The sequence below is a fragment of the Epinephelus lanceolatus genome, chromosome 11 (assembly GCF_041903045.1).
Source record: "Epinephelus lanceolatus isolate andai-2023 chromosome 11, ASM4190304v1, whole genome shotgun sequence".
Lineage (NCBI taxonomy): Eukaryota > Metazoa > Chordata > Actinopteri > Perciformes > Serranidae > Epinephelus > Epinephelus lanceolatus.
The window spans coordinates 40,822,103-40,849,051 of record NC_135744.1 but is presented as its reverse complement, the minus strand read 5'-3'; the positions used below and the strand labels follow the sequence as shown (position 1 = coordinate 40,849,051).

The following is a 26,949-nucleotide window of genomic DNA, read 5'->3' as shown; positions in this document are numbered from 1 at the left end:
GGGAGTCAAAGGAAATGAGATGAGAGTAGAGGACAGACAGAGAGGAGGAAGAAAATGACTCCACTTTCCTCCTGAAAGTAGTCCCTTAAGACCAATACTGAAGGTGTATTTTAGGTCCTCAGTTTGGTTTGAAGCTTTTAAGTGGTGTTGAACATTTGCCTGCTGGGCTCAGTGATATGAAACGAAACAAAAAACAACTTGTGGCAAGACAAGTTCATTTATATAACACTTTCATAAAAGTTATATAATGTGCTTTATTAAAGACGTAAAACATAGTAAATTAGAAAATTGTTGGAATTTGTTTATAACAGGTTCATACGTTGATTTTCAGCTGCACTCTGAGACCTAGTAAAAGCTTTGCACTGTTAAATTTTGACAACCGTATGCGTCATGTGGAACAAGACTCCGCAGCCATGCTAGTGGCCCTGTGAGGCTGTACTGCTAATGGTATTATGCTAAAATGCTCACAATGACACATTTGTCATCTTGCATCATCAGGACCTGCAAAATCTTGCTTTTTGGTGACTGACAGCGGGGCACGCAGCACTTTAATGCTTCTAATGTGTACAGTTATGCTCTCTAGCTGATGGATAATGACATACACGCAGAGACAGGAGGCAAGACATCTTCAGTCACGTATTCTCAAACATATTTGGGGACAATAGAGAAGAGTGTGCAGGCAGGAAAGGATGGACGAGACCAGAAAGGGAAAGGAATATGAGATGAGAGGAAAGTGGCAAACAGAGTCTCTGTGAATGACAGAAGTCTGCCTGCAGTGTTGCTTCCAGCTCTACACACCATGCAGCTTCTTTTCTTTTTCATCTGAATTTTCTTCCCTCTTCTTGCCCGAAGACTCAGTGTCACTGTTCCCTCGCTACCTCAGCTGTCATCCCCCAAACTCCCTCCGAGCCCTCTCTTCTTTGTGTCATTTTGTGAATTATTGAAATTTACAGTTGTTTTTTCAAACTATGAAATGATTTTTTTTTTTTAAAACCTGAAATCCCCCTCAGATCATCAGGGATTCTTCAGAGACATTTAAGGAAGTAGTTACAGTACCTTAGGGTTTGTTTTTAAACAGAATTTCGGCTGTGTCGTGTATCTGCAGGCCTTAAAGAGTCTTGAAAAGCATTGAAATTAATTTCCAGAAGCAATAATAATAATTTCTCCTGCCTGCTGTGGGTTGTGATGTTAGTTTTTAACTGTTTTTGTATCTGGTTGTTGGCTGTCAGGAGACATTATATGCCTATAAACTAAAAGTGGGATTGTAACTACTGCTAACTACAGTGGTAAGGAGGCTGGGTATCATCAAAGGAGAGTAAAATTTTGTTCTATACTGTATTATGAAGATGTCTTAAATTTAACATGGAAACCCTGCAGAAACCCTATATGTAGGGCAAGTTATTATATTTTAGCAATGCTATTAAGGTGAGACTGGGTCTGAAAGATCCTTTTCTAAATTGTTTCAAGTCCATGTTGCAGTCATCAGCCAAATTCTATACTCAAAATCACAGCTGTTTTCTGTGCCACTGCTGGGAACATTACTGACTGTTATGATTAACAGTATAACAGTTAAGGAACAGGAGAAATCTTCTATTAAATTGCAGTTGTTTCATCTCAGATCATAACTGTCTCTTTCTCTTCCAGCCTGTCGGCGAGCACGCTGTCCTGTTCGTCTGGCAGCAGTCGGGGCTCTCTAACGTCCAGCCGCGGCTCACTGGCCACCACCTCCAGCATGGGCTCCTCCTCCTCCCTCAGCTTCACTGACATTTACCTAGAGCAGCCCGAACTGGCCGACCCGGACTTTCAGAACAAGCTGGACAGCCTCCTGCAGGAGGGCGGCCAGGGAGGCTACCGCCCCTCCAGCTCCATCACCACCATACACGAACATGAAGTGGTGACAGGCTCCGGAGGAAGGGACGCTGAGAGGCCTGGGAGCAAAGCAGTCGGGGTGGGAGGAGATGTGGGGTGCTCTGCTGGAGGAGGCGCAGGAGGAGGCAGTGGTGTCGGAGTGGAATCGGGGTCGTCCAGGATACAGGCGCTCAGACTGTCAGAAACCCCTCGCTCCATGAGCTCTTTATCCCCGCGGTCGTCTCTTTCCTCGCTGTCTCCGCCGTGCTCGCCGATGGTCACAGACACTAGTTTCCTGTCTGGAGAGACATTCACAGGCCAAACAGGGCCTGGTGGGTTAAGCCTGGATCTGGAGCTCCACAGCAGGCTAGCAGAACTGGAGCTCAGCCTGGACTCTCAGGAGCAGAGGCAGGAGGAGCTCGGGGGTCCCGGGGGGCTGGAGGAGAAGCAGAACCACAACACCACGCTGGGAGAGGAGGTCAAAGGTAAACAGGAAGCTTTTGCTCCTTTATTCTGTCTTCTTCATCCAAAATGTTCTCACACTCCAAGTTTCAGTTCATCCCAGAGGTGTTGGATGATGTTGAGGTTAGAGCTCTGTGCAGACCAGTTTGATTCTTTCACACCAAACTGGGAAAAATCATCTCTATAAGGAGCTGATCTTGTGCACAGACACATTGTCATGTTGTGTGATTTAGTGTGATTTGTCATTTAACTTGTGAGTGGCTCAGAGTCTTCAAAGCAATAACGTCACATATTGACAGCAATAAAACCATGCTGGCAATAATCACTCAGCAGGGCTGCAGGGTAACAACCCAAATGATAATCCCAGTTAATAACACGAGAACGATTGTCGTGATGAATTATCTGCAATTAGATGAGCAGCAATAAGAGGGAGAGAGAGAGGAGAGATGGCAGAGATCCTGGTGATGTAACACCTTTATCTCTGTTACACTAGACGTCATAGAAGACACTCCAGCTTTATTGGAAAGCAGGATACCAGGAATCTTCCTCCTCTTCGCTGTGTGTGTGATGAGAAATGTAATACTGTGTGTGAAACCTGATTGTTGGTGGGACGAATGAAGAGAGAGGAGGTGAAGGTTGGGAGGGTGTTGGATTACAGCTGCCCGGTCACCATTGTGTGTGTGCTGTTTGAACTCATGTTTGAAATGCATTTCAGGTGGTTTTAACATTTATAATACCTGTTAGTATATAGTGAGGTAAACAGAGTAAAAAATAGAGTAATGGAACTGAATTTGGTGTGAAATTAAAATGAATTAAATAAGTAGATCGACAGAAAACATCAGTTTTTAAAAACAACCATTTTATATTAAGCAAAAAAGCGTGAACACTGTCTGTTTTATATCATGGTAAACTCGAGATTTTTGCCTTTTGGTTGGACAAAGCAACATATTAAAAGTATGCTGAATTAGCTAATAGCGGTGAAGTTCTTTGATACTGAAGGATCCTTAAAACATGATGATTTTCAGGCAGGTTCTGCAGTTATGGGTAGCGTCTTTTTTCTGTGATTTCTAATTAGATTTATAAATGCTTATACGTCGTGTTGGACATCTGAAATGATATATCTAGGAAATTTAAGTTGTCCCTGAGCTGAATTAAAACTGAATTGTATGAAGGGGTCAGCCATGTAAAAGTCTGGTGGCCTGTCCAAGGTGGACCCCACCTCTTACCCAGTGTCAGCTGGAATAGGCTCCAGCCCCCTCCCCACGACCCCTAACAGGATAAGCTGGAAAATGAATGAGTGAATGAATGTATTCAGGGTCAGTTTGAAGTTTGAACTGGGCCTTGAGCCCGCTGCAGCCGTGACTCAGGTTCTCATTGCAGCTTCAGGTGAAAGGTGGACGTGGTGTCTGGTTTCCTTTTCACTCTCCATCGCTGCTGCCAGGGCTGAACATGTTACCGGGCTCTTAACTCCACACAGGCTGGCACTACAGCCCAGTGAGGCTGTGATCGCATCAACAGTAGCATTGTGTTATAAAAAAAGCAGACATTTTATATTATTTAAACCAGTGTGTTGGCAGCTATTGCGATGTCATCCAGCATTGCACTGCTATGCCCAGTGAAGTATGTGCACATTCCAGGTAGATTGCTTTCTAGCGTACCACTTAGCATTGTTCCAATTCTACAAGACTGACTGCTGTGATGACTTCCCACAGTGGGAACAAAAGAGTATTAATTGTCGTTCAGTCTCTTAGAATCAGCCTTCAAACTGGTTGTGTTTCCTCTCATCACCAGTACCTGTAGGAACACAGAATGCTGCTGGGTGTATTTGAAGACAGGTTTTTAATGGGACATCCTCTGCTATGGTGTGCCACCTCTGCAAAGGCAGACTGTGTTGTCTTGTTTACACTGTAGACATTAACAAAGCCACAATAACCTAATTGCATGTCATAGCACAAAACAAGCACATTATAAGCGTGTGGTGTTGACAGAGGGTTTTAATCGGTATCAGTGATTCAACCAATACTCCGCTGATGCGCTGAGGTTGACCTACTCTACTGTCCTCTGCTGTCTGTTGACCTGCCTCTGTAGTCAGATTACACATGTGCTCCTTGTTTTAAGATCAGCGATATAATTTGTGGGAGTTTTTCAAGCTCAGAGAGTCGTTCATTATAGTTAAGCGCATTATTATTTCCACCTTAATGAAGGCCGTGTTAGGTCGAGGTCTGTGTTTTATCGGATCAGCCTCACCTCTCTTCCTGCTCTGCCTGAGAGTGCCTGAAGAGCGTTTTGTTTTCTGTCACAAGCTTTTTCATCTTCAAGAGCACCTCATGGTCTCCTGAACTTATTACAAGTGAGATGTTTTTCTCCTCTTTTGCCTTTGCTTTTCACACACATGGACTTTAAGCAGCACACACACACAGTGTTTGGATTCTGCTTCACCTTACACACTCATCAAGGTTATTTCATTTGGTTTATATCATCTGATTTCTATTTCTCTGTCTCTTTTTTGCTCGGTCTTGTCATTGTGTCATGTGATTGATTGTATTTACAGTTACAAGTTATTTGTTTTGTTCAGTTTTTGTGAGTATATGAGTATTTGTGTTATTTTGCTTTGCACTGGTCTCAAAGACATGCAGGCTCCAAGAAAAAATCTTTTGTAAATTTAGTGATATCTTCATCATATTTTCCTCCTCCTGTTGTTTTCAGACTCGGCTCCCCAGCTTCGAGGAACGGGGGCGGGGCCAAAGAAGATCGGCGTGACCTCAGCTGTGTCTGACGAGTCGGTGGCTGGTGATAGCGGCGTGTACGAGCCTTCAGAGCGCAGGTACAAAGACCTTTTATCTACAATACAGTTTGTAAGATGAACGTCCAGGATGGTGTCCTTTGATTTGCCCTGTACATTACATCGCTTTCTCCTGATCCATATTTTATAAGTCTTACCACAAAGCTTTTCACTACAGATGTTACCTAAAGAACTTTTGAATCTTTGATCCTACACTTTCTATAAAGTTGTAGTTGCTCAGAGAAAACATTAGACGTGTCATGTCTTCACACTTTCACCATACCTTAATGTGGTCATTACATCGCTATTACGCAGCGTTTGAACATTACAATTTGAAGCCTGAGCTTACATGATATTTTACACAGAAGTATGAATGTCTGTGTGGTTGTGTTTCCTCCAGGCCGGGCCTCCCTGCAGACCTCCTCCTGAGCTCCTACGAGGAGAGGCTGGCGCTGGGCTGCTCTCAAGTGCAGCTTGGCTTCCGCTACGAGTCCAGAGACCAACGCTTCACCATCTACGTCATGCAGCTGTCCAACTGCAGCACCCTGTGTCTGCCAGCTGACCAGAAAATGTACGTCCTTACTTCTGTTTATTAGATGACGCTTGTGTAGTGAGTAATTCAGGTGTAAATGTATCTCACTTGTACAAAAACAAGAGTAAAAGAACAGAGACTCCTGGTTTAGAAGGAGAAACTGAAAGCTTATATCAATAAGCTGTTTATATATTCAGATCAAACACAAGACAAAGCACAGTTACAACAAATAATGCATGTGTGGGTGAGACAGAGACAGGTAGAGTAAATAGTTTACTGTGTTTACTTTTTCCTCAGGCGTGTCCTGTTTTTTGCGTGCAGCCTGGCATGTGTAATGCGTCTGTAGACAGATGCATGTCTGAGGGGGTTCTCCAAATGTGTACATTAGAAGAAGTGGTGTTTGGGCAAGCTAATGACGCTACTACATGCTTATTATTTATCTGAATACTAAGAGTTTTGACAAACTATATCAGCCTGTAAGATGCGTTCACATTAGCCTACAGTCTAACAAACTGACACACACTCATAGTGTAAATATGTTATTGTAAAAACAGGATGATGGCACATGCTAAAGTGATGACTCCTCCATTTCCAAACAGCACAGGATCAGTTTCCGCGCAGATGATACACTTCTGTGTGAATATGGCTCTTCTCTAGATCACAGTCTCCCTGTCATGTTGTTCTCTATAAAACCTCAAACTACTAACTCTTATCTTACATCTTCCTGACATCCCTAAACATATTTGTACAGATATAAAAGTTGTTGACTCTTATAAATATTGGGAAATTTGCTCTAGAGTGTTGATCGGGCTGATAAAATAAGGCCGACTCCACATGAACCTGCAAAGTTTCTGTCCAAGCCCGATCAGAGCCCTACATATGGCTGCAGTTTAGGACTAAATACAATTTAAACATTATTTTTCAAGCTAAAGTAAACTTAATTTTTTTATTTGGGTTAATAGACATTTTTGACATGGTGTGCACTGGCAAATAGTCACTCTGGCACAAACGGGAGGAAGCGCTGTTGGGGTATATCGTTCAGTTTAGAGCACAACACACTTGGGGCAGCAGAGCGTACTCTGGAAATGGAGCAGCAGGGTGCCAAGCACGGTGATAGTGAAACTTAAGTGCTTGTTAATTCATCTGGAAACGCAGTGCTTTAACACTGGGAAATAGGCGAGAAGCCGACCCAATTCACGCCTGGGAGAATGTTGAAAAATTACGGTCTAGCCCATACCTGGTGGGTCCGGCCTAATCGGGTTCCGACACAAAAAATATGTGAATACAGCATGTTTTTCTCTGTAAGACAGAAAAAAAACATTGTGCGACCATCATGTCTGCTTCTAAAGCTGCCTCCCTAAATTTTCTCAAATTTAAAACTACATTTCATCAGAGGAGATCCCAGGATGACTAACCTGATACTCTAGGAATGTGTGTGATTGTCGGTGGCTGCTGCTCAGGCCCTCATGTACAAGAGATCTTTATCTCAATGATTGAATAAATAAAGATTATAATTAGTGTGACTGCACCTTCACCCGTAGGCTCAACATGTTCTGCCAAGATCCACAGCATCAACATTCATTCAGAAAGTAACAGCAAAGACATATTTAAACCAACAGTAAATCAGCAGACATGTTGAAACATGTAAAAGCATCAGTGTGACCACACAGCGTCATGGCAACTGTTTCTCCTGCAGATATGTGCGCTCAGCGGTGCTGCCCTGCTTGGAGGCCACCCGCTGCCTCTTCCGAACCCGTGGCCATCTGCCTCAGGACGTTGTGGAGGTCAACGAGGTGTTTAGCATGCAGATATCCCACAGTGCACTGAGGCAGAAGACTTTGAGGGTCGACGTCTGCAACACTAGCAAGTCGGGCCATGAAGAGTGTCTGGTTAGTAGAACTGTCCTTCCTGGTTTTATATTTGGGGGTGCAGGGAACATGTGGTGATTATTTCATTTTTTTCCTCTGATGTTCATTGTGTTGCACCTAAAATTTAATTGTGTTTAATAGTTTGAAGGTAATATCACACCAAACAGTAAAATATGAAAACTATTCTAGATGCAAAGACAGAACAGAAATGTTTTGTTGTAGATTGTTAATGTATTCATGTTTAGTAGAATTTATTAGCTCAAAAACAACATTAATCCCAAACAATAAAAGCAGATGTTTTGCACCAGTTCTGTGTTTTATCTCATATATATTATAGCTATAGTACCTTGTAAGCAGTCAGGAAAACAATTTAAGAGATGGATTACTGGAAAAAAGTATCTTAAGATGGCATCTCATTCAACATTTAAAATCACACTGATTTAAACAGAGAAAAAAACAGAAAAGACAAGGAAAGTAGCACAATTCATGCACAAAGGCAGTTTCAAGGTGTTTGAAATTCAGTTAAATTTTTAAAGTTTAAGAGGAACAAAAGTATCAAAGAGAAATTGACATAAAATAGAGACACTTTCAAAGTGCTTCACGTAAAATGAATAATTAAAGACATATCTGTGATGTTTTTAACACTTTTTGTGTTGTGACAAAACGCATGTGCTGTGTTCAAATATATATCAAGCCTGCAATGTGTTTGTTGCGTTGTATGATGTAATGTAATGATGAAAATGCTTACAGGTTAATTAAAGATATGCTATGCAGGATTTTCTTATTTTCTTTTTATTCTCTGTGTTCGGGATATTTCTGGGCATGTATTCCCACAGCATTCAGGTGATTTCGGGGCTTTATAAAAAGGTGGTGGCCAGGTGCCAGACTGAAAGCAGCAGGCATCCAAGAGACACAGTGCCAAATAAAAATGCAAATATAGCGAGGTGAAATGCCAAACGAGAGTCAATCTGGGGTTGGCTTTTACTTACACTTTTGCTGGCGAGCTTGTTCCCAAATCCTGCATAGTATACCTTTAAACACTATCATGGCAGTGCTGACTCATTGGATGGTTTTATTTCAAACACTGTAAGAAAACCAAAATGTTAAGGGCGGAAATTTCCAAACAGATGTACGATGAGCTGCGGTGTTCCAGATGTTTCTGTCTTCTGGTGCCGTTACATCCCTCCATCTTACCTCTCCCCTCCTCCTCACTTCTAGGCGGGAGCCCAAATCAGCCTGGCTGATGTCAGCTGTTCGGAGGAGAGATGCACCAAGTGGTACAACCTGCTGAGTCGCGTCTACATGCCCGAGATCAACAACAAGGACAAAGAGAGCAGAGCAGCCGGCGGCTCTGACAGGGTACAGAAAAGGGGGACACACTGTCACCCAGTGGACTGTCGCTTCACACACGAACTGATACTGTGACTTTCAGACTGACATCCATAAGTATTATTGAAAATAGTTAGATCACACAGAAAGCCTGCTCCTGCTTATTGTTAGTGAGGCCAGTTTCCCTCTTTATTCATCCAGAGATACATTTAGATTTTGCCTCTGTGCTAAAATGAGTGGTTGGAAAGAGGTTTGAATTAAACAGGAAATGTGTAAGAATGTTACTGCCCCCGAAAAATACTGTCATGTGTCAGGAACAAGCATATTTTTAGGGCGAAGAAAGTGAGTTGGCTGCAGAAGAGACTGAGAAAATCAACAGAGTACTTATTAATAAAATGCAGAAAACAGCAGACAAAAGCAACAAAAGTGACACTAAAACATATGTTTACTTGTTAGACTGGTAGTAAAACAGTTTAAAGTACTGTTACATAACAACACTTCTAAACTACATGGTAAACTTACAGATGTTTGGTCCTGATGTGTGTGTGTGTGTTCTGTGTTTCAGACTCGTGTTTCCAGCAGTGACAGCAGAGTCGGAGCTCCTGAGGACGATGAGTGGTGAGTGTTTCTCCTTTTTCATCATCTAATATTTTTAAATTTATACCCTTCTTCACTCATGTTTCGACCATCCACTGTCCTCTCCACTGTTTCTCCTTTTTCTTCATCATAAATCAGTGCCTCTTATGGTGCCATCACGCGGCATATTAATCATCGTTTTAGTGAACAGTCTAACTGCTTTATAAAACAAGCCACAACCTCCCTTATTTAGAAGCCTCACTGCAGCTCTATTGGTTCAGACACTGTATTCCTCTGTGAGGGACTTTGTTTTGGGGCAAATAACATAAAATACAGCACATTCTTAGCGGTGGAAAGTGGAAAGTACTCAAGTACTGTGCCTAATACAATTTTAAGGTACTTGCACTTCAGTATTTACTTTTTATGCTGCTTAATACTTCTTGTAAAGTGGTGCTAACACATTCACACATCAGTATTAACAATCTATGACATATTTAATACTTCAAGTGGAGTATGGAGTGGTTTTAACATTGTTTTATCAGACACTTAATTAAAGGATCAGACTACTTTCTGCACATTCTTGTAAGCTTTATTTTTTTTAGTGACAGGATGTTAATAATTTTGTTTGCACGCCTCATATTTTCACACTGAGATGATCTCTCCCTCACACAGCACAACTAAAGTAGTCAGTTACCACATGAGTGTTTGTGGAGTGACAAACACACACAGACAGAATGTTACCCGGCAGGTTCAGACTGTAAATAAAGCCGCTTGAATTTCGGATACACCTCCCCCTGTCCTTTCAATGACACCTCCTTTTTCCCCCTCCCTGGGTCCTACGACAATCAGACAATCAGCAGGTGTCCTGAGGTCATGGTGCCCGCAACACACACATGCAACACCTGCCGTCTTTCACAGCAACGGAGGAAGTAGACCACTCAGTATTTCTTTGTCATCATCCTTTGTTTGCAACGTCTCTCTTTGTTGTTATTCATGTGACAGAGGCAAAACAGACAGATTTGTAGCTTTCATTTTATATTGTAGAAATCTTTACGACCTATTTTACATTTGGCTTTTAAATGTTTGCCTGTTAGCAGACTGTACGGTGACTCGTGGCCAAATTCACAAAAGGATTCTGCAGCTTTTGCGGCTACTAAACATGCACAAATAAGACAGAAGGACACTGTAATTCTGTCTCTGTTTGCACATAGGTAACATCAGTTTATCGTATCCTCCTCTCTTTCGTCTTCTAACTGCATCTATGTTGTTGACTGTCAGGCACGGCGACTCTCTGGACATGTTTGATGATGAAGAAGGAAATGGCGTGGAGGGGGTGGGGCCTCTGGAGGAAGAGGACGAGTTTTATCCTGACAGCAGCCAATGGGAAGCAGAGGAGGAGGAGGAGGAAGAGGAGGAGAAGGTGACCAAACCTCCCCCGCCATCACCAGCCATCACGGAAAAGGTAACTTTTTGTGATTATCTGCTGATGATTGATCATGCCTGAAGGGATGTTACTTGTCGTACAGGATTGTGGAAGACATTTCCTCTCTCTCTTTGGACAACTAGGGAAACAATGCAGCAGCAGTGGAAAGGAAATGTTTTATCTGAAATAAAATGTGTGGTGAATTTCAGGTTCATGCCGGTCCTGTAGAATCAAAAAGCCATTTTCCACCAACATTTAACAGTCGTACAGAGGAAAATTAAAGAGGCACAGAGGCAAATTTCAACACTCACTGGACCAGGAAATGAGCTACAGTAGAATTGTTCGTCCTGCTGTCATGTTGTGCTTTCTTCTTTTTCTCCTCTCTTCTTGTCTTTTGTCAACACAGCTATTCCAATCAACGCTGAAATTTAGACATGAAATGGTCTTTGACTGAGTTAAAGAAAGCATTTTATGGCTAAATTTAGCTTTGGAAATCTTCACACTGCTGTTGCTTTTTTGATGCTTTGTTCTGTCTTTGGCAAAGTTGAAGAAACTTTCACTTTCAGATTTCTTAAAGGGGTGAAGTTAATATAATTTTCCCTCCTGTCAGACATTAAAAACGCTCCCCTTATTAGAATGTTTTATCTCTGTTCCCCTGATCCAGCTACGTCTTCTTATTGTTATCACTGTGTGTTCTTTGTCCAGGTGAACAAAGAGACGAGCATGGATAACTTGTTGCCGTCCCACCACTGCTCGGTGGTTCGACCCAAGGAACGCCGCCACGACGTCCACCAGCAGAACCCCTTCATGAGGGGGAACACCATCATCCGCTCCAAGACCTTCTCCCCTGGACCTCAGAGCCAGTACATCTGCAGGGTAACTCAGCAGCAGAAGTACACAATACAGTCAAATATCAGCACGTCAGACAGAGATTAACACACTTTTAACTCTGCCCTCCTAAAATTTTTACAAATGTAGAGGGTGGCTCATGGATTAATATTTCACTCTCTCCTGCTTCTGTCTTTCTAGATTAACCGCAGTGACAGCGACAGCTCCACCCTCTCCAAGAAGTCTCCATTTGTCAGGAACGCCTCGGAGAGACGCAGCATGCGCATGAAGAAGGTACAATCAACTTCCTCGCTTCTGTCTCTGTCTCTCTCTCTGTGGGGCAAAAACAATTTAGAGCAGTTAATGCATCACAAGACAGAATATTTTTCTTTTGAGATGGTTATTGTGACAGATTAGGCAATGATAGTGTCATGTTTACTCTTGGCATCACATGACAGACTATACATCTACACTACATCACAACCAATCATAGCTCAGTGTCTTTAACCACCAGGGACATGCTAGTCTTTCCCTCCCCACATGGCATAAAATCAGTAATTGTTGCCCCATAAAATTCATCTTTGTATCTGACGCCCTCTTTTCTGCTGGGAGATATTCATTAAAAAGTAAAATAAAGTCATCCAGTTTTTAAACATGTTAGCAGCTGCAGTCAGGGTTTTTAATGAGCCTGCAGTTTCATTTCATCAGAAAATGGTTCTTATTGAGCCACTAGAGCGGAACAATGTTAACCTTGTGTTGTAGTTCTTTTAATACAGTCACACAGAACAAAAACCTTTGAGAAAATTAGACAGTAAAATAATAAGTGGCTGCCTGTGATCATTTTGTGTGAGCACTTGCATTTGTGTCTTTGAAGGGGATTTTTTTCTCGCACTCAGTTTATTTATTCACACGTACACTTTATATGCTTTTATGTTTTATCTGATGCTTTTTTGTTTTATACTCTTGTCCTGAGACAAATAATGTGTAATTTCAGCTGTATATTTTTTAGATAGAATTACAGACATAAACTGGAACTTGAAACTTGAACTTAAATGACCAAATTTGTGGCTTTTTGAGTCAAAGACGAAAAAGAGTCTTAGCGTTGAAGCCCTGTAGTTCAGGACCTCAGCAGTGTATCTCAGCATGCCTCACTCCAGCAGCTACACTGTGTTACAGTTTCCGTGATTTGGCTTTTCTCCTTCTATTATCTGCTCTATCTCTGCTGTCATCTTCCTGCCTCTCCACTTCTCGACAGTTTTAGTGAAGTCAAACTTGCAGGTTTGCCAACCACACACCACAACTGCTGCCTCCTCCGAGACACAGAGCCCATTTGCATTTTTTGTGTCTTAAAGCCCACCGACTACTCCCAGTGAAGTAACTTTTAATATTTAATAACCGTCTGAATGTTTAATGCAGCTCTGACATTTGCCAGCTTCTATTAATTTATAGGCAGGCAGCAAGAATCTCAGTGTCCCTCCTGAGGCTGCACAGCAGAGGGAAATCCACAAACACAAACCACATGTTGGTAATGGTATTAGCAAATAATGCAAGGTGTTACTGTACACTCAGGTGGCTTTTGAGACTTTTGCAGACATAAAATACATTGCTGGCTTCAGGTACCAGATTTGGGCTTCCAGCCATTGCTCTCTTATAAGTTAGTGTGTTCAAATATACAGGACTGTTATGGATGGAGCTGCATTGCTTGCACAATATTTGGCATCTGTTGTAAGTAATGATATTAGGAAGGAGGAGTGTTTTCTCATCTCTCACAGGCTGCAGCAGGGATTGATTTTAAAAGTTATTTTGCTGTTGCAGCCTTGATTAATGACCAAAGTGATGCTGGAGTTGTAGGGGCATTTTCGACCAAATGATGAACCAAGAAAACAATTAACAGATTAACCGATGATGACAATGATTAACCATATTCCTCTCTGTCCTCCCCTCAGCCTCCTGTGCAGGTTAAAGGACTGGACGGCCTCCTGCGGACGTCCCTGGACCTGGAGTTGGACCTGCAGGTGTCTCGGACGCGGCAGGCCCGGCTGGCGCAGGAGCTGCGGGTGCTACGGGAGCTGAAGACGCAGCTGGAGAAGGCGAGGCAGCAGGGCCAGAGAGAGCTGCCAACCTGGGTCCAAGAAGATGAACGCTTCCGCCTTCTCCTCAAGCAGGCCGAGAAACAGGTAAGTGACCATCCAAGAATAAGTTCAGATCCGTTCACCAACGTAACCAGGTGTGCTGAAGTGTTCTTATCACGAGCTTTAATCCTGTAGAGGGGCACTTTTCTTTTACATTTAAATAATGTAGAGCAGTGTAGTATTTGTGATTCTCCCCTGAACTGTGCTCTTGGTCCTGTTCAGACTCATGAGGAGCAGCTACAGGAGAAGCGGGTGGAGAAGATGATGAGGGCAGCAGCCAAGGATGTCCACAAGATCAGGGGCCAGAGCCGCAAAGAGGTCCCCGAGGTCCAGACCTTCAGGTGGGTGAAAAAACTGACCAGTCAGTCTCAGTCAGAGCTGGACAGAGTTCTGAAATACCAGACTCAGTTGTATGTGTCTAGATGTTTGTATTCAGCACAGAGTATTTGTTAAAAAAATATTCAATAAACAATAGACAGCAAAATAAAAACATTTCACAGCCAAAAAGTCGACTTCCTCGTCTGCTTTAGGAATAATGACTTTTTAAAGGTCAGACAGAAAGAGGCAGATGATGGAATTGATTAACTGTGTAGGTGTTGGCGTCTCCTTATTCCTGATAGTTAAAATATTCCTTTGTCATTTTAGAGGTTTGTTTTAAGTCCTCATTAACCCCATATGTACGGTGACATACAACATATAACATAGAGATCTTTATAGTGGGCAAAGAATCATGATAGTATATCAAGAGGTACAAAAATGGATCCCACACCTTTTCATATCACATATTTATTATGTACATTGCAGGGATGCATGATATTGTTTTGGTTTTTTTGCCCACATGCCAGCTCATGTTGGCCAAATGCAGATGTTGATGTCTGCACATGTTTACTTTGCAAACTACTTCAACTTAGGTTTCATGTAAAATATGCCTTATTTGTTTTTATATAACATTTGTTAAGCAAAACTGACAATTACACCCCCCTCTAACAGGCTTGGATGAAGCTCTCCCTGAGACAGTCCTGACAATAATCACAACCAGGGCAAATATGACCTTTTTGTACTAATATTTATATTTTTTGAAGTCCCTTAATTAAATATATATTATGCAGGATTCTCCTAAAACACAATGTAACCCCTCTCAATCATCACTTATGACCCACTTTCAGTATGTGGTGGTGTATGTTTCTGCAGAGACACAGCCCTCTGTGTTTGTAGGCAGACACAGTCTGTAGGTTTTTGTGGACGTGTACCCCCACAGCACTCAGATGAGGTCAGGGCTTTATAAAAGGGTAGCGACCTGGGGCCTGTATCACAAAGCCAGATCAACCTTTCCTGGGTTACCCAAACCTATCCTGGGTTGACTAACCCTAACAGTGGCAATCAGGATAATCAGTATCATGACGCTTGATACCAACTCGGTAACTCAACCCAGGGTTGCTTTATCAAGAGCCGTGAACGTGCATGCAATGGACCAATCACAATCATGAGAGAAGCGCAGCGTCACTGAGCGTCCTCACAGAGTGCCGTATGTGAGGGGAAAAAAAAGTATTTCTCGTGAGGATCAGAGATTAATTCTACTAAAATATGAGGAGGAGAAAATCAGCATTACAGAAAAGGCCAACACCGTGGCAGCTGCAGGAGGAGGAAACATGCGTGGCAACGCATAACGGGATGAATAATGTTTAGTTTTAGTTTAGATTATTTGCACATAATGTTAAAAACAAACAGTATAAAATTTACAAGATTAAAAAAATAAAAGTGCCGGAGAGGTTAGAAGCCACTAAAAGCTTATCAAAGAAATTCCCCTGTCAAACATCAATGGGTCAGGAAAGAAGAAATAGAGGAGGAGAGAGGGAAAAATCAAGGCAAAACAAGGTAGCAAATAAAATGATGTGCAGGTTAAATTACTCATCACTGGTTCAAAAATATACCTAGTCTCCCTGTTTAAAAAACCAAAAGGAAAATCCCTCAAACACCATGAAGTGTAGACATGATAGGCTACTTTCCACATTTCCAGCAGCAAAGCTGTCAATTAGGCCCATTATCTTTAACAGGGATCATTTCCTCCAACAAAACAAAATGTTGGCACTAATTAATGGTGCTATTAAGTGTCTGCAAATTATCAGTTTCTTTCTTATGAAGGGGTGGGATGAAAGTTCAACTTCTTTCCACTCCTTTTTGAACAATCTTTTCATTGTCTGTTGTTGTTGCTTTCTTTTCTTTTTTAATGTTCAAAATAAACTTTCAAATCAAAATCAATCAAATGAATTAAACTTCCCGTCATGACTGGGCTGCATTTCTGTCAGCGGAGTCAACAGCTGATTGGCCAGTGGGTGGCGCTTTTTATAGGATCAGATTCAACCCTGAACTTACCCTGCTCCGGAGCAGGATAGCCGTTCAGAGTAAGTTACCATGGTGATCTACCCCAATAAAAACTGAACCGGCTTCGTGAGACCGAAAACCCAGGGTTAACCCTGAAGTTACCTCGCTAAGACATTAATCCTGCTTCGTGATACAGGCCCCTGGTGTATAGCAGGGCAAAATGCCAAACGAGTATCTGGGGTTGGCTTTTAGTCTCACTCTCACTGGCGAGAGTGTTTACAAACAGTAAAGACAATTCACCATAGTATTCCTTGAAAACACCATCTTATCGGCAGGTCATAGCAGCAGAAATATTAATTTCAGGCCAATGCAGATATTTATTTTTTTAAAGACTTTATCTGTTGATACTGATGGTGTGCCAATATCAACGTGCATCCCTACATTGGGATTGTGTTCATCACAGTAAGCAGAGAAAAATAGCTTTAGTAAGTATAATAGCGAGACCATAAACATCTTCAGAGCTGAAAAACAGTGTGAAAGCAATGGAAAGAAAGTGAAATCAGTTTCATTTATACAGCCCAATATCACAAGTTTATTTCAGGGGTCTTTACAGTCTGTAAAAAAGAATACAAATAAGTTTAGATTCCACAAAACAACAGAGCAGGGATTCCTCTTCCAGGGTGGGCAGACATGTAGTGCATGTCATATATGCAGAGCAGGCAGAAATACATGTAGCATAATTACAATACAGAGAAACAGACTGAACAGAATATTCATTAAATAAAGAAGAACAAATGTGTAGTAGTAAGAGTGAACGTTTTATCTAACTAACCATAACAAGTCAGGAAGTTTGACATCACTGATTTGTTACAAACGCTTTGACACCAAACTCCACATGTTGGCTTTGGCCTTGCAGATCTCATTGTGTTTTGCTCTGACTGTTTCCTGTTTGATTTCAGAGAGAAGATGGCATTCTTCACACGAGCAAAGACCAGCATCCCCGACCTGCCGGCTGACGACGTGTAGAGAAGCATTTCAAAGTATTCCCCCTCCTCCCCTTCGAGTCTTAACCTGCTGTCCCCACACACATGAAGCAAACATTTGGCGGTGTTATGAAGAATTTAACAGTAATAATATGTTTAGTCGAGAAAAAACACTCAAAACCGTGAAGAAACACATTTTTAAAGAGCTCAGCATTTCTAATGTGGATAGTCTTTGTTTGTAAATTAGTGATAGCACTGCTTCTTTTTTTTATTATCTTTTCCACTCTGTTTATGGCGTTGTGTTTCTGTTACTAACCGGCTGTTTATAGGCTCTTAGGTGTTTAAAATCATTCCAGCACAAAGTCACACAGCTGCACATGTGCATACAAAGGATTTTGTACTAAAATGACACAGTTGGACAAACAAATAAATATATATGTATATTAATAGCACAAAATAATATCAAACAACGGTACTAAAGCAAAGTAAGCAACTAAAGCTGATGATAAAACAAATATCAAACTGAAGAGATATTTAATATTGATCTTCAAGTGGTGTGTTTTTTTTTTTTTTTTTAGAGCATTTTAAAAACTTTATACGCAGACAAACATGAGCACACCTGAAGCTTGTCTTATGTGTACAACGTTACAGCACAGATGGTTGTAAATAAGCATCATCGGCATCTTTCACTAACATGGCACACGATACAACAACATGAGAGGAAAACTGGAGTTTGTCTTTGCTTTTCAAACATTTACTGAATGAAACTGGATCTGATGATCGAAGAGAAAAGATTCTTCTCATTCTAGGTTGAAAGTAAGAAAAAATGATTGTCTCTCACCAGTGACACACACATTCAGAAAAGTGTAGAAACAGCACTAACTCTCACTAACACTCAGGTAGTTAATCGGATAGTCTGCACTTTAAATAAACTTGAGGTAAAAGTTTAAAAAAAAAAAAAGAAAAAAAAAAGAAACTTGATGTGGGTTTTTGGAAAATTAAAAGAATTAAATCCAAAAACCTTTGCCTCGGATGCGCTGGAATGATTGTTGATTGTTGAAGCACACAAAGATTGTCGTAACACACACACAGGAAGTGAAGATCAAATGTATTTTTGATGACTGTGAACTAAAAGGAGTTTTAATGTCAGACTTCCCTTCCCTCTGTTCCCACTCTGTAACTGGATGTTTTAGATACATATCTGTTCTGCAGCTGAATGTGTATATTGATCCATGTCAGCGTGGTGCCCCAGCAACACTCACCTTTGTTTCTTCTTATCAAGTCTTTAAAGGTGCACTAATCAATATTTTTCTATTAATAATAGATAAGAAATGACTGTATAATGTGAAAGAGGTGTTTTGACGGACGATCCCACAGATATTTATCACCTGACTCCTCAGTCCTCCTCTGCTTGAGCTTTGTAGCATCGTTTAGCTGATTGTTTTGGTGTTACGGGCCACAACTTTACTGTATTGATTCATTCCATTGTTTCAGGCTAACACGAGAATGTTTTTGCTGCAAAAAAAGTTCAAAAAGCCTACTGTGCACTAACTTGTCAGCAGACAGCTGCAGTTAGCGATAAGTTGGAGATCACAGTGAAGCATTTAGCAACTAAAGACAAATGAATGATCATGCTGGATCTGTAATAGTCAACTCTCTGCTAACGTGCCACATAAAGTAGGGGTGCACCGATGATAAAATATGGGCCATTATCCATGTTTAAAATTACAGTTAGGCCACTAGCTGATGCCGATACCAATACTGATGTTGTTTGTTTTGTTGTTATTTATCCCCCCTTTTTTGCCAGGGGAAAAAAAGGAACCCTTATTATAAGAAAGTCATTCAACCCTTCATTCATTAAATGAGCACAAATTCAGTCATACAAATTAATGAAACATCCTTTAATATAATCTAATTTCAAGCCTTTTTAGCCTGCTATATAACTACCTATACGTACACTACCTATAACTACTAAATTTAAGCATCTCTGCCTCGTTGCAGCTGAGTTTGTTTCTCTTCTCATCCCAGATGTGAGACGCAGAGCTGAACAGCTGCTCACTGTCTGTGCTGGTGCGTGGAGCACATGGGTATTTGCGTACCATTTGTGCCAAAACAGAGGTGATTATTTCTCCAATATGCGAGTGCGGTCACGTCTGTGAGACAGTGTAATATCAATATTTATTACAGTTTATATACTGTCCTGCAACAACTTGTGGAAAGAAATATATTCACTGAGATAAAATGTTGTCGTTATCTAAAGACCCATGTGCTATATTTGATCAATAGGCCCTTGTAATAAGGTGAACGTAATGCTTTTAAGGATTTCTTTAATTGTCAGACTGTTTTGAAGTTTGAGAGATGCATTATTAAGGTTGTGTACTGTGCTGGTACACTGCAAAATCACCACAGTGACTGGCAAGTCTAAAGTTTAATCAATCAATACTGCATGTTTATATACATGTAACCTTCATAGCTATGTTTAGCATATAGCATATTAAGAGTTCTACGAAGTGCGGGTGTCCCGGGCGTGCAAAAAGGTTAAAAAATGTTCTGAAATAAGTGGATTTAGAGAATCAGTGCCCTTCAGGAATTTAAACTCTCTTAAAGTCCCTCCAAGCAGCATGAATGAATAAATACTTTAGGACTCAAACATATATTTTTATCAATATCTTTTTAGATAATTGAAGATGACCCGACTTGCCATTTCATCGATCAAACATTAAAATCCCCTCATGCTGTTAAATGTGAGCCCTTGCTTAGTAACCTTGCTTAAAATCAGAGGAGAAAATGTGTTTTCATATTTTTGTCAGAGTGCAGAAAAAGATCCCACTTTATCTGTATGTGCAGGGTGACTCTTATTCTACACCTCTGACACGACAGTGTTAACCGTTTGTGCTCCTGCGGCGTGATTTCTATTCAGCTCAGTGAAGGCTTACTGACGTCTGACTCTGTTTCCAGGGCAACCCAACTTACAAATCAGCAGCAGACCTTGACTCTGGCACATCTCTTGTTTACTGACTCTTTGTGTTTGTACCTGGATGTTGAGCAGCTCCTGTATAACTTGTCCTTGGTGCTTTTCTCAACATTTAATCTGCGTCACAGCAAAAACTCCTCAGCGGATATATCTCGTGTTTCTAGACGCTGTAATCGTTTGAATCCTCCTGATCATTACTGGACACATGTAGAAGACATGACATCATGTTGAGATTAAACAGATTTGATCTTGATAATGACCTTTGGTTATAGTGTCAGACGGGAGACATTTCTCTTCAGTCGCTGTTTTATACGACTGTCACCAATCATACAGAGAGAAATCCATCAGAGGAGATTCACAGAGGCCGATTTAAACACCTGCAGGAGCAGAAAATAGACCAGAATGCATTGCAGCAACAAGACAGGTTTAGTTTTCAATAAGAACTGGACAAGCTTTCTTATTTCTTTGCCTACTACCTCATTGTTATGACCAGTTTCTTATTATGTTTCTTTCACACACAGTGTAGTGACAACAGTACAAAGACTAATTTAACTGCAGAGGGTGCTGTGTAGGCAGTTTACAAAACTAACTCATCACAAGAGAGATATATAATATAAATAGATTAAAAAAAAGGAATGCAACAAGTTGTTAAAAAGCACTCTGGGAAATGTAGTAAATGGCTAATGCTGAAAACTTACCAAGCAGTGGTGAAGCACTGTGGTGAGCTGCCATGCAGTGTCTGCAGCAAAGTGCGGCAAAAATTAAAAGTTGGGGATATTTTAACTTCTAGCAGTTAGTTGCAGCCAGAGAATACATGCAGACAATCAGTGCACTGAGTCAGATCACTCCTGGGACATGTTGACCCATGTTACAAAATATTTCTTCCTGCCTGAAACACATGAACACATGAACACATGAACACATGAACACGCCTCCCGGTTGTAAAATGTAATTATTGTGGTGAGCCACTGCTTGGTGTTTTTTTAGCGTAATTGAAGTGGAAGTAGGCAGGTAGATGGAAGAGGGAACACGAAATAATGACACATTTTGGACATCACAGATTGGAAACAAGTCGAGTCAGTTTCAGTTTTGTGGCTCTAAATCAAGAGGAACAGTCTGACATCCAACAAGGAAACAAAATGAAGGAAAAACTAGAAGGGGCACTCAGAGAGCGCAGACCTCCGCAAAGGCTAAATGCTCTATTTCACAATGTTAACAAAAGCGAAAAATAATTAGTTCAGCCACCCCTTGCTTCAGATCCGTTCTAAAAATTTGAATGGATTGTTCCTTGGCCCGTGCTACAACCTTCCACCAAGTTTCATGAAAATCAAACCAGCAGTTTTTTGGCAACAGACAAACAAACTGTCCTTGGTTGAGGTATCAAGGCAAAGTAGCAAAAAAGAAACACAACATAACAGAGCAGCTGAAAAAGAAATGAAAAGTAAAATTGATATTTACTTGTATAAAAGTGGCAAACTCTAATGTTTCTCCAACATTTCCTCTTTGGGGGGATGTAATTGAAAAGTTTACAGTCTTAAAGTGGACCCACACCTGTTATATTTGTTATTTTATTAAGTCATATTCAACATAGTGTCTCGCCCAGCCTTATAAAATCTGACAGATATACTGAGGTCATGAACTGCTCGTCTCTGTGGCGCCTGCGCTGTCATCGTCAGTTTCCTTCTTGCTGGGTCACCATGCTGAACATGTACTTTGGGTACGTTAGGTGCTTTGGATAAAAGTGTCCACCACATGACACAAACCCTTCATATCATCATGTCTCCATTCCTGGTGTGAACACGAATGTAGCTGACGAAAACCTCTCTGCTGCTGTCATTCCAGATGTTTCTCTGACTCACTGTTTGTAGATAAACAGCAGCTCATGAAATGCTTGAACTGTAGATCAGATCCAGTGGAGAGTCGACCTCCAACTTTTTCTTTTTCTTTTTTTTTTTTTTTTTAGTAGTTCATGTGTTGCTTTCAGTGTGTGTATGTTTAAGACAAACAGAGGAAGTTGATTTTGGCCTATTTTCCTTGCTAGCTGTCTCCACTTCCTGCTCCTTTGTTTTCCCACATCACCCTCCGATCCTTCAGTGATCTCCAAAAAGTCCCAAAAAATCACAGTCAGCCTTGTTCTCTGATAATCAAATACTGTAAATGTTTTAAATCCGTACAAAAAGAAAGATAGTCACAACACGTTCAGGTAGATATAGGAATGTTTTGCACAAGAATGATGAATATCACACAATGACATAATCAAACGACACTACAGCTCTTCACCCGTCGCCTAGACAAAGACTAAAAACTTGATGGGAACTGAATCGAATGCTGTGAGGACGTTCACACTGAGGCTGCGTTCACACTGCAGGAACTAAATGTTTGATTCTGGCCGACATCAGTCTGAACAGTCACATGTCTCAACTGAACAACGTACAAAAGATCAATACCAAAGATGTAACACCGGATACTCACGAAGAAATACACAAACAGAAATGGAAACAGTGGTCCAAATAAATCCTAAAGTCAGTAGTTTGAGTGCTGTAAATTTCGTCATCTGCTCATGTTTGCTGTGTGCATTCTCTGCACACCTACAACCATGCTGACTGCGCATTCGTGCCATGTAGTATGAACAGAACCGTATGTCTGTTTTGCAGTACATCAGGAACTTAAAGGGGAACTACACCCATTTCTATGTTCTAAGACGGTCCAAAAATATCAGTAAACATGATCAACCCTCTCCCAGATCCAAACACTAGAGTGCTAGAACTCAAATTTGTGATGCCATAGGGTATAAAGTCTGGAGTTGTTCCGCTGATATGAATTAGGAAGATACTATAGATGACACGAGGTGCACCAGGGAACTTTCCTGGGCACACCTTCTTTTTCAGAACTGAAAACATTACAACAGAATAAAGCTCTTTTTGGTATAAAAAAGGAAAAACCTTTAGTGGGTCCATATAATCTGTCTCCCATTCATTATTTATGGGGCAGCTCCAGACTTTCTACCCTATGACATCACAAGTTTAGGACTCACTTCTCTAGTTTCTGCCTTTAATAGAGAGCAGCTCATGTTCACAGATATTGTATGAACTTTCCAAGCCCATAGAAATAACATATTGGAATTCTTAATTTAGGTGGTGTTCCCCTTTAAGTCAGTATATTAAACTTAAATCTGTTATTATGCGAAATAAAAGAAAAGGCATAATATCTCCTTTAAATGCAGGCGGAGTAGCATAAAATGGAAGTTTTTGAGTAACTGTACTTCCGATTTATTAGGTACTCCTGAATAATCTAATGCAATCCAGGACAACTGATCTGCCGTCAAGTCACATGTGGTGTTTCTGATAAATCGGACCCCCTCTTGTCTATAAATTAGAAGGACAAAAATCATTTTAAACACCTTTTAATACAATTTAATTGACTTTTACCCGACATTAAACTATGACCTCGCTAGTAAACACTGTATAACTGAATTTCTAACAAAACCTGATATCATAAACTATTTAAAGGTAGAATTCATAGCTGAGCTGCTGTATTGAAACACAGTGGACTGTACAGGCTAATAAAGTGGCCGTCGATATTTATGGTGCCTTTATAACGTCTGACCAAGACTTTCGCATTAACTCTGGCCCACTTCTGTTTTTAATGACATCAGCTGATCAGTGACAATCGTCTAATAGAATAAAATAAATGTGTTGTAGCTTGTTGAGACGTCTCTGGTTAGAGCGTCTTTGTCTGAGCTCCTGTCCAGCAGCTTTTAAACACAGTAAGGTCAGCTTGAAATCAGTTTCTTCCTCTGTAGCAACATTTTGGATAATAATGCATCCTGATGGTGCTGTCAAATGTAACGCACCAGGATTTTGTAGCTGCTGCTGATGCTGTATTTGGCATCATGAACAGCTCACTCTCTTGACTGATCCCAGCACTCACCAGGAACTGTTGTTGTTTTTCTCCAGTCTGAATCCTTGTATGTTCATTTATTTTTTTTAGTCTTTTTTCCGAATACACCTGAACGTCTCACTTTTCTCTCCTCTGAATCACTCCACTGCCGTGACGACAAACTGGAGCAAACAAGTGAATTCTTATCCGACTGTTCAGACCGAGGTCACATGGCCACAGTTGTCGTGTTTAGTTTCTGTTAAAGATGAACATATCTAAGAGTCGTATTCAGATCAGGTTTCCTCCTGCACTGTGAATGCAGCTCTGAACTCTGACGGGGCTGAGGGTTTTACTGTAGCAGGAACACTGTGAAATGAATGAAAGCCTTTGGAGTTATGTGAGAGAGTGTGCCTTTTGGAGCGCAACATGTAAACTGTTATTTTTATTTCTGTTTTTTTTGTTTTTTTTTAATTCTTTGTCTTAAATGTCCAAACCTGGCCGCCATCGTCTGATCCGAAAGAAGCTGGAAATGTAGAAAAATGTTTGCATTAATTTTCCTAATGTAAACAGTTTGTTTGTTTGTTTTCCACCACTGTAGAGCGAGTAGTTGTAAAGAATAGGACTCTGTGTAGTCTGAGCAACAGTACTGTCTGTTTTAAAGTCCATTGAACTTTGTCATGATCGACCGAATGTTGTTTAACCTCTAAATCAGACTCAGTTATATGTAAGATCTGAATGAAGGAATGTAGGTTTTTGCTACGAGAAATCACAATCATTCAGAGAAATAAACAAATGCTGTTAGTCACAAATAATTATTTTTTTTTCATCATGTAGGTTGTGATATAATTCTTGTTTGTTTTTTGAAGTTTAAGTGCATTTTTTCTTTATTTGATCATTGTTTTTTTTTTTCTAATGAATCTGTTTGTATTACGACTGGTGATGAACCTGGTAATGTGTATGGAGGCGGCTATGAGAAACATACAGCATGTATTTATTGCACTTTGTGATTTGGGTGTGCTTTTCCTGTTTTGTTTTTTTTTTTTCTTTTTATCGCGAGAGTCCCGAAAAGCTGTGAATTTTATTCTCAGACACTGTACTATCGACCAGAGTTGTAAATATTTCACCAGCACAAAAACAAAAAAACAAAAAAACAACCAAACAATATGTTTTGTAGTTTCACAACAAATAAAAAAAGTTCTTCTCTTCTATTTCGATGTGTTTTGTGGGTTTCAAAAATGACATTCTCCATTAGTTTTTTTTTTTCTTTCAAGATAAGGTCTGTTTGTAAATGATGAAATGTTGTATATAAATAGTTGGAGTTGAGATTTTAATAGGTTAAATACATGTAGGATCAAGCTCTACCTGAACAAAATTAATTTTATTAGGGTTTGTTTTATTCTTACACCTTCTCATCTTTCTGAAATCTCACCTAAATGGACATGTTGTGTTGATAAAATCGTGGCTAATAAACTGTTTTTGTAGTTGGAAGAAGTCATCTCAAGATTAGCAAACAGGGTTTGAGCCTTTTTTCACCCTATTTTGCTAGTCCTGTAACGTTATCGCAGACGGCATCTTTCTAAGCTCAGTTGCCTGTTCCAGCAGTAGAGACTGCCCTCTGATGGTGCATGCTGTGCACTACAGTACATTACCTCAATACAGCACATCAGTTTGAGCATATTGGTAAACTGTATCAGTTTAATAGAAAGAGGAGCATCTGTAATTTTGACATATTGAAAATCAAATGTGTAAGATTTCTAAATAAATACCGTAATACCTTAATACGTTCAAGGTATTACGGTATAGACTTAACAAATATTTTGGTAGGGTAGCTAATCTGACTGTTTTTCGGAGAGCAGGGGAGGGTCTTTCAATTTATTCATTTCTATACATGTCTTAAGATTTTATTTCAGTCTTCCCCTTTAAGATTTATTATATAAAAATAGCTCATAAAGGTGAGTTTTGCTGCATGCAGAGGACACCAATGCTGTCTCTGTATCAGGGCTTAGTTTTCTTTATCAATACAAGCAGCTAATATTTGTTGAGAAACACAACATGTAGATTGTATTAGTGATTAAACATTGTCTCTAGCTACTAGAACCTTTACTTAAGTAAAAGTACCTATACCAAAGTGTAAGCTAAGTTGTCATTGGCAATGGAAAAAGTTACACAGTGGCTTCAGTATTCCTGTCTCACCCTTAATACTGACAAAACAGTGACAATGTATTTTTCAAACAAGCAGCGAAATACGGTTTTTCCAAACATTTATGTCAATGGACAAATGATAAAAAATGTTAATGAGTTCAGATATCTGGGTGTGATATTAGATCCCACTCTCACATTCAAAAACCATATCAAAAAAATGAGTCACACATTGAAATGTAACTTATCAAATTTTAGACACATCAGGAACTCATTAACAGTTGAAGCCTCTAAAACTTATTTCAATTCATTATTGTATGTTGTGTTGGTCTCAGGCAAGTACATCTGTCTTGAAACCCATCAGGTCACTCCACAAACAAGCCCTGAAAATCTGAGATAGAAAATTTAGTGTACAAAATAATTCATAATGCTGCTCCTCCCCCATTGAAAAACGTTGTTAAACTCCGCTCTGAACACACTATAAGATCTGCCTCAAGTGGAGACTGTAACATCCCTAAGCGTAGCTCTGCATTTGCTCAATCCGCTTTCTCTTTTAAAGCCATCAAATCATGGAACAATCTTCCAACCAACCTGAAACTTTGCACAGACTTTTTTTCTCGTGAAGTCAAAAAATGGATCTTAAGGAATCACACTTGTCAGCATTAATCTTAAGCCTAAATGATCTTACAACTTTGTTAAAGTGTGTAATATTTTAATACCTGTATGTTCTTATTTCCCTCTGTTATGAAATATGTTTTGTACCTGAGTGTTTGTGATGTGTGAGTGGGTGTGTGTACGCACGTGTATAGATGATTGTTTTGTTTTGTATGTTGACACTTTTTACCTTCTTATTGTCCTCACTCACCTGCCCA

General features: G+C 40.3%; 1 protein-coding gene across 1 annotated transcript in view; it reads left to right on the top strand.

Annotated features, from left to right (window-relative positions):
* wwc1 (WW and C2 domain containing 1) overlaps positions 1-25,146 on the top strand; it is a 71,336-nt gene extending 46,190 nt beyond the window's left edge. Inside the window, exons 11-22 of the mRNA XM_033643733.2 lie at positions 1,645-2,333; positions 5,017-5,134; positions 5,493-5,663; positions 7,321-7,513; positions 8,711-8,851; positions 9,387-9,439; positions 10,676-10,859; positions 11,526-11,696; positions 11,850-11,942; positions 13,595-13,825; positions 14,003-14,121; positions 17,062-25,146. Coding sequence (XP_033499624.2) covers positions 1,645-2,333; positions 5,017-5,134; positions 5,493-5,663; positions 7,321-7,513; positions 8,711-8,851; positions 9,387-9,439; positions 10,676-10,859; positions 11,526-11,696; positions 11,850-11,942; positions 13,595-13,825; positions 14,003-14,121; positions 17,062-17,128 — 2,230 coding nt within the window. The 3' untranslated portion in view covers positions 17,129-25,146. The remainder of the gene's footprint in view (positions 1-1,644; positions 2,334-5,016; positions 5,135-5,492; positions 5,664-7,320; positions 7,514-8,710; positions 8,852-9,386; positions 9,440-10,675; positions 10,860-11,525; positions 11,697-11,849; positions 11,943-13,594; positions 13,826-14,002; positions 14,122-17,061) is intronic.
* Positions 25,147-26,949: the final 1,803 nt, after the last annotated feature.